Source organism: Topomyia yanbarensis, chromosome 1 (assembly GCF_030247195.1).
Source record: "Topomyia yanbarensis strain Yona2022 chromosome 1, ASM3024719v1, whole genome shotgun sequence".
In the NCBI taxonomy this organism is placed as follows: Eukaryota; Metazoa; Arthropoda; class Insecta; order Diptera; family Culicidae; genus Topomyia; species Topomyia yanbarensis.
This window is the reverse complement of record NC_080670.1, coordinates 31,867,497-31,886,868: the sequence shown is the minus strand read 5'-3', so window position 1 is coordinate 31,886,868 and position 19,372 is coordinate 31,867,497. Positions and strand designations below refer to the sequence as shown.

The window sequence follows — 19,372 nt, the reverse complement described above, 5'->3', positions numbered from 1 at the left end:
CTGCAATAAACCTCCACCACGTCGCGCCTGTGCAGCGTGCAACGAGAAGAAGGGGAAATTCGATATACATTTTCGAAACAGCGCATTCTTCAAGTCGCCACAAATCTCGAATGTTTATGGCCGATCGGTCCGGCGCGGGAAAAAAAAGTGAAAACGGGCCCCGTGAGATGGGAACCAGGATGAGACCTACTGCGAAACCTGATCCTGGCAGGAGAGACCCGTACCGGACATCATTGCTCACACGTAATTTGCGTCAAACAATAAGCACAAAAAATAAAAAAAAAGTTTGAAAAGAGTAGGCATCAAAGGCGGCGTTGCTTCCTCGGTTCCTCGAACATGCTGCGGCGGCGCGGACGCAGATCCACGCCCTTTGCCGTAATAGTCTCCGGGGCCCAAACGATGGTCCATTCAAACAAGTGAGAAATATGACAAGTTTCACGAATGCAGAAGAAAGAAGCAATTTAACGCTTGCTTTAGTTTATTGTCACTTTATGACACTGCGAATGCTTGCTCTGCGCGTTGTCGGTACATCAGCGCGATGTGAAAGCTTCTTCGGTGATTTTATGCAGACGAGCGAGGTCTAGAAGGGGTCCGTCTGGAACATGACGACTCCGGGACACCCATTATGTCCCGAATGTTTGAGAACGCGATCTACTGTTGCGCTGTGAACTGGTTTCATTTCCACGACGATGGCTGACATGATACTTTTTTGTGGTCTAGTAGGCGCAATGCTACGAACAATGCCGATGAAATTTTCGGGTTCACTTGGCTGTGACCTTTCGAAATAACATATGGAGCGATAGAACGTTACGAGGTCGATGTGTTGCTTTTGTTCGAGCTCCCATGACAAAGTTCCGGAAAATGTAGCCAATCTGAACTTTGGTCTCCTCTGGTCGAACACGGAAAGGGCTGACTTGAGTCTAATGTTGGTGTAGCGAAGGGTTTGTCAGGGCGGTTGCTAGGACTGAACCGTGGGTTCGAGGCGAAAGCGAAATCCAATCAAAGCAAACCTAATTTTTGTGATTGTTGTGACGGATTGTTTCCTGAGGTATACGTTTCTCTGTGGCGCTCTGATACTTGCCGACTACCTCTGATTTGACCACAGGTAACAATGCGGTTCGCGTAACATTTTCCCACCGATTTTTGAAAATTGATTGTTCGCAACAAATTTCCAGCTCGTCCAAAGCGGTAATAAGAACATAAGTAGCAATTTTATTTCGCTCACGCTTTTTAATTGAAGTTTTGTGCTTGCGAAGTTTGAACAAAATGAGTCTATCTACGATTAAAAGGCGCTTGACTAATAACTATCTGGGTCGGGAAAACACCAGAGTTACACTTTGGAACTGATTGTCCAATAAATAGACATATAAATAAAAAGAATTAAATCACCTCTCATCAGACATAAAAATGCGCATTGCCTCCGCATAAAGGACACTCAATCGATCAATACCCAATATCAGAACAGTTCATGTCTTCCCAAAAATTGTTTCAAATGACATTTTAAGAACTTTGCTGAAGACATCAAATCTAAATAATTCATTAAAGGTTTACTAGCTACTGATGGTTGAAATTGGAAATAATGAGACGCTTATATTTCCATTAGTTGTTTTTCTTAGCACTGCTTCCGTAGCGTGCGTGAACACGTGGGAGGCTGATTGTCATAAGTACACAGCGTGGTCTGAGCACGGGAAGATCTAAGTCGTAATGTCACAAAGGAACAGGGTACTTCATCTGCATTCTCACAACTCGAAAATCGTTGTTGATGCCGGGGTAGAAGTTTTTTATCCTTCATCGATTCCAATAAAAAGCATTTCTGGGTAATACGTTATGATTTGACGAATGATGTCATCTGCCTATACGGAGACAGATGACGCAGTCCTACTTTGATTGCGTCATCTTGATAATGTAGGGGGATATCTTGACCATACTATTATCAAATTAAATATAGCGGATCATGCATCATATTACTAGGAACAATTTGCTAAGCCAAACAGTAACAATTGAATTCCATTAGAACGCCATTACGTGTATGGTGAAACAGTATAATATATAAACTTCAGTTGATACAAAATCTATCTTTCCATAAGCGATCCACTCCTCACATGGGCTTTTGGCAACCATTGAAATCTACAAGGATCGTATGGCGTTTCACCAAAGAAACCTCCACTGTCAGTGAAGGCTATCTCGATCTATACAATCCTTATGTTGAAACGATAAAAGCGGTACTTGACTTCTGCATCACAGAGACAACACATAACCGTTGTACTAAAAAATTTGGCAAAGACTCATAGAAACGGAAGACATGTAAAATAAAAAAAAAAATTTCCACTCTGGAATCAATATATTATAAGTGTTATTTCTATGATTCGTAACCAGGGTATTGTGCTTATTTTAGTCATGTTTCTATTGTCACTTCATCCATTCCAAGAACGAGAAGTGGGGGTACTTGAAAATAAATTTTTCAGCTCAATATTTTAAAAGTCTATTTCACTTAGAGTCCAGATATTTTCTTTATTCTGTAACAGCGACACTAGTGTTCGGTTTTGAAATGTTTAGATAGCGATTTGGGATTAAAATTTTTAGAAAAGTTTGAAAAATATGCGTTTCAGTAGTGAAAGTTTGGCGCAATATGAAAATAGCTGTGTTAGATGGAAAAAAAATCGTAGAAAACCCGACATCGAGCCATTTGTGCAGTGTTCTGAGTCGTTTTAAGTTTTCCTTAATTTCTGCTTGATAAATATCGAGCAAATATAAAATACATTTCGATTACGAGCAGTTGGGTGGATTGACATCACCGTCACGGTACCACTGTGACACCTCTCAGATACTGTGACGTAGCTAGCTAAATCTGGTCATAGCTCCCCTGAACCTAACTGAGCCGGAGGTAGTATACATTTCTCCAAGCACTCTTGCTTATATGGCTTCGATTTCATCGTTTTGTTGCTTATGAAAAGCATGGTTTTGTGTCTGCGGCTACAAATTCCTCGCCAGATCATCAGTTTCCGGATGAAAATACTGGCGAAAGCAAAAATTGTATTTGCTGGAGACCCGTGCTACAGTTAGATAAAACTTTTCTCCACGAAGACTGAAGAAACGACAATTTTCGACTTTTTTGCAATATTTCGAATTGACCAAGTCGGGGTTTTGACGTGGTTTTGCGGGATCCATTTTATTTTTACATCTTTTTTTTAACACTGATTAAATACTGCTTATACCACATATCGAGATGAAATTTTCACCACTGAAACATGTGTAATTTCCACACAAACCGCATCTTTACTGTCTCTAGAAGTAAAGATGTAAAAGTAGATGCGATTCGCACTGCAGGTCTCTTACCAAACATTCTGTCTGCTTTTTAATTTATACAACAGAATAAAATGTTAATTCGCCTGCAGCGATACTTCCTTTGCTTTTTGTTTTTTTTTTCAAACAGTAAAAAACTCGTTCATCGATTAGGTTGACTACATTTTCATTTTCTATCGTGTTACAATGACTATCTATTTTAAACATTGTTGTGTCTGTCCTTCTGGTCAAGAGATAAAACAAAAAATCGAGTCGTTAAAAAATAAAATTCTTCTAGTCCATACATCAGTTAAGCTCATACTAAATGTGTGTTGCTTGGTGTGTTACTTGGTATTAACCAAGCAAAAGGTTCAGATTTGCGTGGGAACGCTCGTTTATATAATCGCACTTCTGACAGCGTTTTTAAATTCATGGGTGTTAAAGCTTTGACATAGGCGTTCTCATGGGAGTTTTTATGTTTGCGAGACCGCGGGCGTAGCTTTACACGGATGATCGTAATTACATGTTCACGTTTGTGACCATGGTTATATTATCGCGAAGAGCCCGAGCGGTTGTATGTTAACGGCTTTGATCGCGAAGGTGTGTTTGTCTCGGGTATGTAACTTCACGTGTATCTGGAAGGGACTGAGTTTCCTCATATCACAAGAGTATGCGGCAATGGCGCCCTGAAATTTTTAATGTATATGAGCTTGACTTTTAAGATGATGTTTGAAGGCATGGACCTGGGCTGCTAGGACCAAAGGTAGGGATTTCCACATTTGACCAATTCATAATAGTGTGGGAATGAGCGTTGGTATAATCGCACTTGATGCCCCGCTTATATACTCGTAAGTGCTAACATATTAACTTGATGACCGGTGCGTTTTTATATATGCGAGGTGTCGGGCGTACGTGTGTACGGTTGCATTTCGCACGCGTCATCAGATATAAGTTATCGCGAACGGCACGAGCGTTTTTATGTAAACATATTTGATCACGTGACCGTTTGTATATAGCGTATGTTTGCGAATTCGTTTATATAACCGTGTAATCGCTTGCATATTCACATCGGCTGTTGAACCTTTGCGCGGGTAGTTTTTCGATGTTTAATTTTGATTGCACGGCTCAGATGAAGGAAGTGATTTTCTCATAGCAGTCCCTAACTATGGCGCCATGAATCTTGCTGTCTAGTGGATAAAAGATTCGCATTTTGGAGCGGGAGCTCCCGAACAAGTACGATTCATGATCGCGCGAGTTTGTATATTGGCACATTAAATCGCGTTTATAAATTTCTAAGGCTACGAAGGTGACTTTATTGTTGGGATCTTGGCATGACTGCTAGATCGTGGGCGTATGCATATAAGAATGATCGCGTTTATAACCGGGTTTGGAAGGACACGAGCGTTTGTATGTATGTACACGTACATTTAATCGCGTGGATGTTTGTATGTCGAGTATGCTAGCGCGTTTGTAATTTTGCGTGTAAAAATGTGTTTTCATGACTGTGGGGTTGTTTACATATTCTTATGTGCTTTCTAGTGTCTTCGAGCGAAAAACACCAAAAGAAAAAACAACAAATGATTTAAACATTCATTCAGTGAAGGCTCGATGGACGAACTATATACTTGAACTTATTAGAGAGACATTATATATTGTGGTGATCATGCCCAGAACTAAAATTTAAATAAAAAGCGAAAGGCAAAAACATACAGCACGAAAAACAAAGAATATTAGTATTCCGAACACCGTACTTATCTTAGAAATGCTAACTAATGGCCAAATTTTGGTTTGGGCTGGTGAGAGTGGAAATGGCCAATAAGCCCACCCGGCCTGCTCGATGCATCACCTCGAAAGCCAATATGAAAAGCTATCATTTTATTAAATACAATAAGAATGGCTATTCTCCTAGTTGGGACTTTAAACAAAGATTTACGAATAAACTAGCATTAATTGTTGCACTTGAACTTAGTTTACACAATAACCGTGCAACTTCTAGTTTTCCGATGTGTTAATTACAAATCCTTGCTCTCACTTCAGTACTATTGCTCTAAATTTTCATATCTTTGCCTACATAAAAATCTCCAGCTGTTTAAACTATAAAAATGAAAAAGAAGGAAAATGTATACTGTATTAATAGGAATAAAAAATGAAAAAACAGATTTAATTTTATCAAATAGTTTTTTGAACGATTCGCATACAATCGAAAATCAAGGTACAGTTCCATCACGTACGAAATGCTATACCGATATCCATTAATAGTTCAGACGCGAAAAGAAATTATATTTTGTTTTGCAACCTGCAACATAACGCGCCATGAAAAATTCAGCTACTGTAATCAAATCTAGCTCATAGTCTTCAACGCCCTCTAGCTGAGTGGTTGCCCAACCAGTAACAGCTGTTCAGACCGTAGTGGACTGATGTTTCAATGCGAGCGGTACTGAGTTGAGCAGAACGTTAACTCGAAAGCTAATCTATGAGATCGCTGCTAAGAATTGATTGCTTCCAGGAGAGCCCTCCAGGCTACATTTGGAAAGCTATTTACTGTTATGTGGCTGTTCTTTTAAGCATCAACCAAATTTCCAATTTAAATTTAAGGCAGTATAAGGCTGACTGTTGAATATAGGATTCTGCTTCAAAATCTTGGCTTATTAAGTTGAGTATTTGGCCTGACCATATGGGTTTGTCTTACGATCAGTTGAACTACTACAAGACCGATATTTGTCATCCACATATTCGATTTAGTAGTTTTGTGGAAACTCCTTACCCGTTCACCTAAAATATTGGGTATAGACTATTTCCAGAACAATTATTAAATATGAGCTTGACATTTTTTAATTAAAATTTTCAGATTTTACCAGGTTAATTTGAATTTGCAGAAATTCCCAGATATTTTACTCTGAAATCAACACACTGAACAACTAAAAACTATCAAAAAGCGCAGTTATCGCCATGTAACGGCAAAGTAATTTTTTGTGCAAATCGGGAATCGTGTCAAACGTCTGTATGCCTAAAGTATTTAACCTAAAGAGGTTCACCCCGTGCTTCACAAATTAGCAAAGGTATGAATCTATTGTAGAAACATTAGCATCATCCGAAAAAGACAGTCGTGAGTATTAGATGCACATTATTGATGTACAGCAAAAAGATCAACGGTCCCAAGTGGCTTCCTTGGGGTGTTTCTAATGTAGAACTAAATGAAGGTATTAACCTGGTAATCATCAATGACATCCCCTAATCTCCCTGTATGTTTGTTAGCATTGAAACCAAAGCAAAACACTACCGTTTATGTATACAAAGCACAACTATCGATTTTTCTGGTTTTAAACCGTATGGTAGAATGAACATGAAAATCCATCAATAAATAACATATCTATACGCGTTCGAAACCGCCACATTTTTGTAACGTTGATTGATTCCCGAATCGTAAAACGACAACCCCAGATCGGATGGTGCAACGACGCATTTTTTAAGGCCAAAAACACTTTCACTCGATCATTTAGCAAAATATGGTATCATTAACACACATATTTTCACCGCTCAACTTTCTGTCACCACGCAACGACCCTAATTACTCCTGAATGCGAGTCAATTAAGTCCTATCTATCTGAGAAATTTAAGCTATTTCCTTGTCGATTAAATGTCCACCGCGTCCAGTTGACGAACCAAACCAAAGTAGTTCATACCGATACGGTAGCCGCCTTCGATATGCCTTGGAGTGTGCGTATCGAGTTCAGCCATACTGGGGCCTGCTGAGATCAACTAAAAGCATCATTATCAAGACGGTGAGCCCCTCCCCCCGAACCCATCATCCATGTCGCGTCCATCACAGGGTAGAGGCTGTGAAACATTTGAGATAAACACGGTCGTTGAGCATGACAAAGTCGTCGATAGGTTTCTCACCTAGTTAAGTAAGTGTCATATTTCGCTTTGCTCCGAGATATGATGACGGTCTGGTCGGCATTAAAGTATGATAATTAATGGTCAGTGGCGAGTGATTGAATGAGGTGAACAATAAAATCGTATTTTATGCGTGAATCAGTCGGAGCTTCGGCGGTGGATTACCAATTCACAGCGGATAGCTGTCAGTGTGTGGTTTGTAACCTGAATCGAATGCAATCGATTTATACCACACTAATTAGCCCGGGAAGAAATTATTACCGTCGAATATAGGGGGGGGGGGGCAGAATGGAACTCAATCGCGGAAATGCGCCACACCTCAGCAGGGGCATTGCGGTAATCGAAGACTGACTCCCAACGGTGCAAAGACGATGGTTCGCGACTCGCCCAACGCAGCAAGCGGGATTGAGAAAAATTTCTCAATTCCGGAGTAGAGCTGATCCCGAAAATAACTTTTGCGCTGGAACTGTTGGATTTGGATTTGGGAGAAAAAATCCTCCGGATACGTTCACTTGGAGAAAGGGCCGCCCTGCACAGCCGCGTGTACCCGTGTAGTAATGATAACATTTCCCATGACACAACAACACTGTACGACCACGATCGCGTGAGTAAATGGGTTTTATATCCCGTGGTGAAACATGTGTGCCGGTATAATTGGTAAACACTCTAAACGGAGGGAAGTGTTTTTTTTGCGAACCGCTACGTTTGGGTGTTTGCCATGAACTATTAGGACACGTGTAAAATCACGCGAAACCACCCAGCAAACAAAACCCCAGAAGTGCCAATATGTCACCACCGCTGCTGCCTGTCCAGTCTATCACAACACAAAGCGATCCATCTGTCAACTCGATCATGCCGCCTGATCTTCGATGTCCCCCTAAGCGATGTATTTCCCGTGTAGTTACCACCACGAAGGACCTTACCGCTGATCGACGACAGCCGCCGATCCGAGCGGTAATGACTCGTCAAATATTGACCCACACACACAAACTCATACAAACGGATCGTGACGACGCGGGCACCGGCGGGACTGGTGTCGGCTTGAATCTTAAATATCCGATTACCTACTGCGGCTGCGGCTATTCTGGAGGGAAAGGGTTAAACATCAAGCAGGGCGTTAAAGCGCTTTGTTTAATTTGATTGTGATCTACTAATAGAAGGGGGCTTCGAACCTCACTCGATGCCGGCCAAAAGTATACCGACACGAAAGACAATAGGGTTTGGGGCGATGGATTGACGATCGATAGTCCTATCTTGTTACGTGATAGAAAAAAAACAACAACAACAACCATGAAAAGAGGGGCGGCGAATCTTATGCGATATTGTTCTGACTCGGATTACACAACACCTTTTTCTCCTTGGAGCGAACGACGGCGACAGCAACCCGACATGCCCCTTCTATGATGATTTATGCCCCCTTCCTGCCACGCGGCATTTTGTTTACGATCGGCCAGTTGGACAGTTTCGAACAACAATGCTTTGCGTCGACGTCGTCGTAGTCGTTGAGTTTGAACTGATGCATTTGGACCCGAAGAGAAAAATGCGCTTGAGAAACTCAATATCGCGACCACAGACACACGGTAGTTAAACGGGACCAACTGAGGGAGACAGTAGGTAGTGGGCATTGAGGGCGGCTGTGGGTAGTGTGTGTGTGCAGAAAAAGGGGACCAATCAAAGTAGGTGATGCAGAACAGAAAAGGTGACTGCGGCAACATGAGCACAGAGCAAGAGACTTATCCCCCGGTGTTTAGGTATAGGCAGGTACCCACGTTACCATCGCGGCGGCTGGCTGCCCGGTACGGTCGGTCGGTCGGTTACTTGGTTGGTATGGTAACCGTGTCGCTAATGTGAGAATTTGTGGACCTTAGCTTGCTGGCTGGAAGTGGTAGGCCTACTACAACTTAGGAGAGCAGGTTGTCGTCGGGGCAGAGATTTATTGCAAAATTGGAATTTTTGAACAATGTTTTGTGCTTGTTCAATTATGTATGATTAAGTGTTTATTTATTTGTTATTAATTCCCGTTTGGTGTCCCTGTGTTGTGAATATCGCCCGGTGTCCTCGCTAGGTTAGGAAGGCGATCGCAAGCTTGTCAACATGTTGGGAGTGCACACAAAAGGAAAGGTACCGATTGGATCTGGCAGTAGACCGTATTTGGTACGGCCTAATTCTCCAGCTTTCTATTGCACTCCACGAGCTTTGAAAAGAAAGAGAGATAGAGGAAGAAGCAGCAATAGAGCAATACACTACTAGAACGATCCGATGACAGGTCGATAAATTTAGATTTATTTTCCAATTGTTTGCGTAACTTTGGTTCGTTTGCCCGGGTTGTACTGGATTTTGAAGGGTCTTCCCGTCGTCGCTTGTGACGGGCATGGGTTGACTAGCAATCGGTAGCCATTCGATTGTTCTATTTTTACTAGATACTATTACAGAATTGATATCAGTCCTCGTTGGAGTGGTATAAATTCAATAATAATTAAGGGGATCCTCTTACTTACTAATTGTGTCAAAAGTATCTAATGTTTGATAACTTTTTTGAAGAAGTAAAATGACTTAGACACGTGCACTATTCTGCAAAATGTTTAAGGTTAAAAATTTTCGAGTGTAAGGTGTCAAAAATGGCATCCAAAATGGTGGCTCCAGCAAAAGGTGTTTTGAAAACTGACCTTACCTGCGAGTGCAATACAGGTCGCAATTCGTCATCTACAAGCCGAAAACCAAAACAATCTTGAAGATTACATTTCATAGAGGCCCAACCTGAAAAACATGAAAAAATCGTTACAGAAACAAAATGGCGACCACTTGAAAATAAAGTATCGTTTTTTCGCATGATTTTTCCATTTTGGCCGGCTGTAAAAAAAAAATATTGCGATTTGATAGGTTACAGTGTCAGAGCCGGCGGAGCACGTGGGTAGCATGGGTAGTACTACCCACTCGGAAATAACCTAGGGGGCATCACCCGAAAGTTTGGAACAAACCAAAAAATAACCAAGGCTAAAGGGATTCGTTTAACGGAGATCTGCCGCTAGAACACCAGGTGCACGACCAGACAACATGTTTAATGTCGCGATAACCGTTACCACAAGCGCTCTCCATATCGCTTTCATAAATATCACCTTCTAATGCCTAAATGTTCGCATTCTCATTGTCCGGAGCAATGCGAAAGAACTCAAACTACGAGAGTCGTTCAATAAGTCCTTAGGAAATCTGAGAGGTAGCGCTCGTAGTGTCGGTAAAGTTTTTTTTCTCGCACTAATCCGTCGATGAACCGGTGTCAATAACCGCGTTTTTCAGCTTTCAAGTTCTTCGTTTGCGGTTCCAACTTCGAGTAGAATGATAAATCTTACGCACTTGGCCACGCTGATGGAATAGGCATTCGTATTATTTCAACCGTATTCATGATGGTCATATTGAAATACTGTAATATCATGCAGTAAGATAGATCGGTTATCGTGAAGCATACCGTAGGAGTTGATGTCTTCTGGAACCAGCTGAGGTGCGATGTATACGTAAACAATGTCAATAAGTCTTCGCCTTTGATTAGGATTTGACAAGCGACAACTTTAATACCTGGTATTGAGAAACGGCTAATCCGATTGAAATTACAACATATTTCACAGAAACGCTCCTCCACGGTGTTCTCTCGGCCCTGACGGATAATGTTAAAATTGTGAAAGATTTACGTAGGAAGTTAATCAGATTTTAGACAATGCAAATGGATGGATTTCCCATGTGGAATTTCCAAGATCAGCAGCCACTTACTTCGGTTTTGTAACAGTACCTATCGAGGAACACTCAGGCCTTAACGAGGAAGCTTAGGAGAGGTAACGATTCTACTCTTTCGAAAGGCTCGAAATGAGGCTGATGGAAAGTAATTTTTCTTATACTCCTCGATTTTTGTTGAACGCAATTGCTTGCATACCGAAATTTTCACTGCCTACACCATCAATCTCAACTTCTCGGGGAGGTACATAGACAAAATACGCTATATATCAATGATGTTAATAGGCTTATTTTTGGTCCGGAACTAGACCATCCAGAAGCCGGTTATATTGATGAATATAATTTGTACTGAAAAGAAGACTTATCGGCATTATTTTTAAAATCGGAGAAATATTCAAATCGACCTCCCTTAAACCTGAAAGGAAATCGGTCATCGTATCATTATCAGAAAACATTTTGCCAACATATTCTAGACACTTTCAGCCTTCGATTTTTTAAATAAAAAAATCGATGTGTTGCAAAAAAAAAGAGAAAAGGGCCCCCTCAACGGATCCTTTTATCACGAATGTTTATTCCATGCACTCAATGATCTTGACCCGTCTCTGCTGGCTGTTCATAACACTAGTTAAGTTCACTTTAGTGGATAAAAATTTTAATTGAAAGCTATTTTTTCTCCACTAACTACAAAATTGCTTAAAACCACATTTGCGCGTTAAGGACACAAACCATGTAACTGAATTCCTCATCGTATTTGCGTTTCGACTTCATCTACTCAGAATCCTGCACTAACTTGGTGACAGGACTAAACTAGCGTCGGATCCCTTTTCTTGTGAAACACCACGCATGATTACGGTTTTTTTTCAGAAATACAAATAGCGTTTTCGTTTTGGAAAAACTAGCGTCAATCCAGCGCTACCTTAGTCCTGTCACTAAGTTATTGTCGGATTCTGATGAGACAAAGGCGAAACGCAAATTTCATAACTAAATTAGTTAAGCTGCTTGTTATTTGCTTGGTAGTTTCTACGTTTAGTACTACTTGAAACCAATTTGGGATTACTGGCTTCACTGAATAACTCATAGCTCTGCCATTTTGAGGCATATTTAAAGAAATTAATTGTAGCAAATATACCTAATATTTGAAAAAGTTTGGTTTTGTCTTTCCCTGCCTAAAGTAAGGTGTATGGGTAAACTTAACATGAAAGAAGGAGTAGGAAATTCATCGTATCGTAATAAAACTCTTTATGTGCTGTACCATTGGCGCGGTAGATATCGATAATGGTTCGCGAGACCGCCGAAGTTATTTCGAACTTATATTTTGGATTTTAAATTTTGGAACGACATACCCGAGCAAACAAAAAACCCATAATATCCTCGAGCTAATGGTCCAAATTACCCCCGCCCCCGCCCCCAAATTCATGGCGTTTTGATAGTGTTGAAAATCATCTTTTGGTGCAATGAAGTTTTTTTTGGTTTTGGCGTAAGTGCCAATATACCTTGTTTAAGACTTGGTGGCATCCAACTGAGAAAACAGAACGAAACTGTGAATTAAACGAAAGCAATTATGTGAAAACACATATCCCATCAGAGGCAGGATTCGAACCTGCAACCCTTGGCACTCCGACCCAATTCATAAACCCTTATACTATATCCCTGGGCTCGCTCTAGAGGCACGACTACTGTCGCCACGTCAATGCGATAATCATGTGTTCTGCCTGGGACTTCATCTTAGCCCAGGGAAAGTATAAGTGTTTGTGCATTGGGCCGGAATCCCAAGGGCTGCAGGTTCGAATTCTGACTCTGTGGGGGAATTTTTTTTTACATAATTACTTTCGTTAAACTCGCTATTTTAATCGGTTTTTGGTATATTTATAAGATATTGAGAACATTTTATGATGTTTTAGTGATTGTGTAATTTGACATGGATTATATTTATTGACTTTTAAGGAGCTATATAGAGCCCATTTCCCTTCTGACAACAACTTACAAACAACGTTTTATAGCCCGTTGGAACTCAATGTTTGTGGGGTTTATTGTTCGGGTTCAATTAAAAAAACAGATTAGTATAGATTTTAGACAAGCTTAAATTGCAAAATGAAGCCGGTAAGAAATCATAATAAAAGTCGATATTCATTGTATTTGTTGTCACGGAACGGGTTGATCTATGTTTATGGGCCGCTAAACATCAAAAGTTCTTTCGAGCTGATATATTTGCAATAGTTTGATCCGAATGATTTTTTCTACCGGCACGACACGGCAACAAAATACAAACTGAATCATTTTTAAATAGGCAATTTCCTTTATGTGGGTCACCGTCCATAGATATGAAATTGAACGTTGCTAACCACGCTGTTAAATATTCGCGCCTGTCGAATGACACGGACCAATCATAGCACTGAAAATTAGTTTTTTTCTCAAAATCCATTTTCTTTATTTTTTTCAAATAGTTGTACATTTTACGGAACTGAATACAAAATTGTTGCGTATATTTCCGGTCAGATAGGGCAAAATACTAGTAATTTAGTTCAGTAGAGTAGAAAGGCCTCAAATGGGTATGGGGGTACAAAAAGGATAGGGCACTATTTTGCTATATTATTGCAAAGGTCCCTCATGTTACGTCAACTAGATACACGGTAGAGAACATCGTCAACGACTGTCATTTCGGCTGTTACCATGGATCGGCTGTAGTAGTTGCGGCGTCGTTTAATTTTTCACGTGTATTTCTGCGACAATTCATTGTCTTTCGTCTTCAGTACAGCACATTTAATCAATGTAAAAAATGTCACGGGAGTTTTTTCTTACGTAATTAATGCTGAACACGAGTATTGTGTTGGTTTTCCGATATTTTTTCGTTTGAAAAAATACGGGCAGCAGCATGGAACGAGGCCAAAAGCGACGTAAAGCTGCATTTCTCAGTGATTCAGTTATGCAAGCAGCTACAGCTCAAAACAAATCAACTACCGAAGCTAAAAAAATAATACTAAAAAAAGAGAAAGGAGAGGCAGCAAAACGGTTGAAACAGATGGAAAACGAACGAATATTATCGAAAAAGAGAAAAAAAATCCGAAAAAAACGGCCACGAAGCGTAAACATGATTGTCCCGCAGCTAGGCAACCACGTGAGAGAGTATGCACAACTTCTATTCCACACTCTAGCGACGACGAGGACACCGAAAAAGTCATTCGCAAGTACAAAACCAGACGCAACTGCTGAAAAATACACTTTTTTCAACATTTCCTTTCGCTTTTTCATGATTCTTCACATTATTGGACACTACCTCATTTTCTTACCTTAATTACGTCAATAAATACCATTTATTTTTGCATTATTATTTTTTTAAATATCTGCAGTATTCATACTCTTGAAATAAAAGTAGAACTGCTGATTTTCTAGGCTTTTACATCGTTTTAAGTTAAACTTCGAATAAAGTGACCTACCGCACACCGAAAAAAGTACCTTCACACTAATAGATTTAGCTTGAAAAACATTTAGCCAAGCACAAAATTATTATCGCTACCAGTTCGGTGCACAAATACAGTCGCACGAGCCCGCCAAAGAATACTGACCTTTTTGACCACACTCTACTCTATAACAAAATTGATATGCTTTCGTAAACTGGAGAACTATTCCAGCATTTTTTTTTTACAACGGGACTCCTGTGCTGTTACAAATATTCTGCTTCAAAAAACCGCGAAAAACACCAAATCATCCGCATAGAATAAATTATTTGATATTTCTGTACCAGTCCTAAACCAAACTATAAAGATGGTCTACTGTCGGCACGGAACAAAACAAAATAATTCAATTCTTCGTAAAAGCGAGTAATCCAACCTGATGGAAGTTCTACATGTCGTGATTTAAAGTCCAGGAATAAACATGGTGATATAGACAAACAATATCCAAAACTAGAAACCACCGGTTCAGAGCAGTCTAGTCCAAAAGCAAACGGAGCGGTTCGGCATAACCATAAAATATACTGTCGCATAAACCAAACCCAAATGTGATGTGTTAGGAAGACCTACACGATATTTCTTAGCACTTCTAGTAGAATCGTAATATTAGTATTCATAAAGAAGTGCTAAAAAATCGATTTGATGACGCCTTGTTAGCAACGAATCGAACATGGGTATGACTTACGCGACAAAATCATTTTATTGCCTAAAAAATATGTATCAATATTTCTTTAGTTAAAACGAGAATATCCAAATTTCTAGGATGCTACCTGACAAAGCTTAGCACAAAATTGTAGTAATTTTATTCAGAAGAAAATAATTAAAAAATTATGAACATTGGAAATCTTATTTTTTCATGATAATTCGAAACAGCTTACCTGTGTTAAACCCGTAGAAGTATTTAATACTAACTAATACCCATCGCGCGTTCCTGCGATTTTCAACGAAATAGGAGGAAAACATAATTTGTTCCGAAGCGCCATCTGGCAGGTTGATAATCCCCAACCAACAGCACACAAACACGCTCTATAACAAATACCTACTATGTATAAATTTTGACGGCAATCGGGTCAGCCGTTTCGGTGTCCATAAATCATATACATACAAACATTGACTTTTAAATGTATAGATGAATAGATTAATATTCGTATGAGCGTGTTTGACGTATGAGGAGCAAACAAATAAGATGTACGGAAACCTAAGCACTAAATTCTTCCGGTGCTGAAACAATATAATGTAAATAAGAGTATTGAAAAATGGTTTTGAAATAAATTGTACCGCTCATATTTATAGATTTGAGTCCTTTCGATGTTTAGTTTTAAACAATCAAACTTTACCAAAAAAGGCATGTAGTATTGAAATGAATCATCTTTGTAATGTAATGCTTTATCGCTTTCATCGAATATAATTTCACATTTATTTACGCCTTCACGATTATAGTAGCACCTCAATTCAGTAGTACCCAGGGGTCCAGAGAGCTCTAAAAACGGCCCTGAATGAAACTGAATCTCTATTTCAAAGTCTAGTATAAACGCTGACTGTCTTACCACAGGAACAGATCCCTTGCTAAATCGGATATTTTTCGCAAACATATCGTATAAAATAAACTTGAATCTGCTAGGAACATTACCGCGAGCTAGATTCTAGTAAAAATTGAGCTCCGGGATTTGTTTGAAATCGGCTTTTGCATAGGTTTCATCGTCAATCAAGATACATTAATCGAGTTTCATCCACACCTGTCCGTACAGTTTATGGGCGAATATACGGGCAATTATGTGATGGTATCAAAAAATACAGCAAGGCACGTTTTAAAATGTTGCAGGAACGCTTTGGAGTATGCACAATTCATATGAAAAAAAAAATAAATTCATTAAAGCAAAGCTTGTGGCTGTATTTTGCCAAACAGTGAGGTCAGATATTGTCTTGCGAACTAGGGGGAAATCTAGAAATTCATCGACAGATCGCAACATGATGATTTCTCCAGAGTGACATAGTTATTTCGCATTAAGAGACAAGGTGAAAATCAAAGGAGCGAGATGACTTCCTTGTGGGTTACGCCTGTTAATTATTCTTGCAATACTATTAAACTGCAATTTTTCTCCTTCTCCCTCAGCAGCGATTTCTGAGTATCTCTAAAGACTTCAAAGTTTTTAAAAATGTGCACGATCGGATAATTTTGCTAAAACTCAAACCAAAACATCTTAATTCCAGTGCTATACCTCCATCGGAGCAAAAAAGGCAAATATCCAGAAATGATTAGCAGCGGGGTCACATGTTCTGCCGCCGCAGCATCAAATCGTTTCTTGCCATTTTCGTCATCGTTTTACAAATTGTGAAAACAGTTCGCACTCGGTTCGCGGGGTATCAAAACAAGTACCGCGCCAGCCCAACGAAAACAAAACAAACCAAAACAAAAAATAAGCCAGCCCCCTGAAGTTCCTTTGAACTACATATTTTCGTGATTATCGTGATCACGAGCAGCAATCGAAGTCCAAATAGTGAAACAAAACCTGGAATATCTGTTCGCCGGAGCGAAGGCAGAACCGACCAACAGAACGCGATCAATCGATATTGGCCGCTCAACGAAGTTAAAGCAACAACAACAAAAAATCAGAAACAAAACAAAACAAACAATAACGATGATGTTATAAATAATAAATATAACAAATGTTTTATTTTCGCTTTGCGGGTCTCCTCCCGGCCACGAGCACACCGTTGGGAGTGTGGGGTTCGGTCGGGGATCCATGGGCAGCGACCAACCAAGTGCGCCCGATGCTGTTGATCGTCGTGTTGCTTGCGGTTTAGCCTCTACTACTACACTACACTCCGGGCTTGGGGCTCTGGTTCGGGCGGTCATTTTGTGAAAAGGGAAATTAAAGAGGTAAAACCAACCGTGTTATTATATTTTATGGGATGTTTTAGTTGCTGTTTTCGGTGAATATACAGAGTGTAGTTTTTGTTTTCTGTTTGTACGCTCGGTACTTACATTCAATTGTTCGATTTTTTTCCGCCTTGCGGTTCTTGGTCGGTGTGCGGCGCAGAACTTTTCCCATCGCGCCGAACCGAAAAATGAAACAACAACGAAAAAAGACAACAGAACCGAGCGCGATGGAAAAGCAAACCATCCATTGTGCCAAGCAGGCCCGTCAGTAGTAGGCTGAGATTTCCTTGTTCGCCGAGCTCAGAAGTCACGAACACACGTCTTTTTGCGCGAGACGTGGGCTACCTTTGAACCTGGAATTGTCCCGTCCCATTGCATTCCGGTCGAACTGCCGGCGCGAATGTGTCTTTTTGTTTATATGCCTTCTTGCTGTGTGTGATCCCGATCCTTTCTCTGTCTCTCTCTCTTTGTCGCGCGCTCTTTCTCTGCCCATCATCGTCGTCAATTTAGGGGGATACCGCGCTGGAATTCGATTGATTCTCCGGGAAGAAGAAGGGATGCATCGCAGAAGAACAAGCGCAAGTGTTTATACCGTAACCTCTTCTTACCCAGAGGATATGTAACCAGCAGCCACGAGGATCGATGAATATTCATGAGGTAGCGCGCGCGGAGGTGTTTAGAAGAAGCGCCGCCGATTGGTAGCCGATTTGCATAAACCCGACGTGAACTCCCCCGTCACATGACATTTCCGCGTTTTTCTTGAGCTTTATTCTGGAGGTGTGCTGTGTCACCAGGGTTTCCCCCAAACGGTACCGACATTTGTAGTGTTCTTTTTTCAGCACATTATAAAGGCTAAAGGTCGAAACACGCGTAGCCCACTGTGGGGGGGGTCAGGCTGCGACTCTGCAGCTTTTTCTTCTTCTGTTTATTTTGTTGTTGTTTGAACTGGCGAAACGAAAGCGACATAAAACGGATTCGGGCGTTAATTAAAATTCCTTTCCGTCCCACTTTTTGAGAATGGGGCATTCTTTCTGTTTTCTTTAGCTGATCATTGCCGAATCGCTCTCCAATACGAGGTTCGATTAATATTTTTTGTCCAAACACACTTCTGACTGTTTCACTCGCACAATTTGAAAGTTCTTTCATGGTAACTTTTAGTAATTTTTCAGATTTGGACTTATGCGAGCTGTTCATCGTAAACGGAATTATCATTGAATGGATTCGCCGGGCTATATTCAAAGAATCTGATAATCGTGTCTTCGAAAAAGTGGCCCCAGGAAGTTAGTTAACGGCTTCCGAAACATTTCCACTGCGCCACGATGCGGCGTTTTCCTGTCAAACCCTTTCGGTGTTTGAGCCGAAGTTCTGGCTGTTTTTTCGGCCGGAAATCCGGCTCTAATGTAGCGACCGATTCCGAGTCGTGATCGGTTGTTTCTTTGAGTCGGCATTCTGGCTTCTTATATCCCGGTTGGTTCGAATGGGTTTGTATGCAATTGTTTAAATAATTTATCTCGAAATCATAATTACTCAGAGGGGCAATGTTTTTATCAATGTTACTTTCGAGTTAGAAACTGTTCATCGAATTCGTACAAACTTGAATGCAAGCATGAATGTTTACATGCAACTCCACACACAAGTTCGCGTTCGCGTACAATTACAACGTTTTTGTAAAATTTTGTACACTTAATGTAACTTTTGCGATCAACTGACGTATTCTTCACGTCCACTTGAAGTGATTTTATGTATACACCGGTCGTGACTTTTTTACGTACAACTGCTTTGGTTTGGTTTTTTTTACCAACACTTCAACCAATTTCTACGTGCTTTTAACGTAATTTATTGCGGATACTTGTTGTGATTGTTTATGTACGCTTGACGTAATTTCGTCGTGATTACGACGTACCTTTCAATTTCGAAAGAAACAACAGATAGAATTTTTGAATACCAGTAACTTGCATTGTACTGCACAGCTTGTTTCCACTAATCAGTCGGAACAACGTGCATCAATTTTGTATTAAATGTTGAAGTATGCATGATTTCTAAACAATGGAAAACCTGATTTTCAGAAAATCCTTCGAAAGCGACGTAGCAAAAATGAAATATTTCAGGTAGAGCCGTCAATATAGGACACCTAAGGGAC

General features: G+C 40.3%; 1 protein-coding gene across 1 annotated transcript in view; it reads left to right on the top strand.

Moving 5' to 3' along the window:
- The first annotated feature begins 7,965 nt into the window (after positions 1 to 7,965).
- The window catches only part of LOC131694732 (uncharacterized), a 28,092-nt gene continuing 16,685 nt past the window's right edge, over positions 7,966 to 19,372 (top strand). The window contains exon 1 of the mRNA XM_058983214.1: positions 7,966 to 8,133. Coding sequence (XP_058839197.1) covers positions 7,966 to 8,133 — 168 coding nt within the window. The remainder of the gene's footprint in view (positions 8,134 to 19,372) is intronic.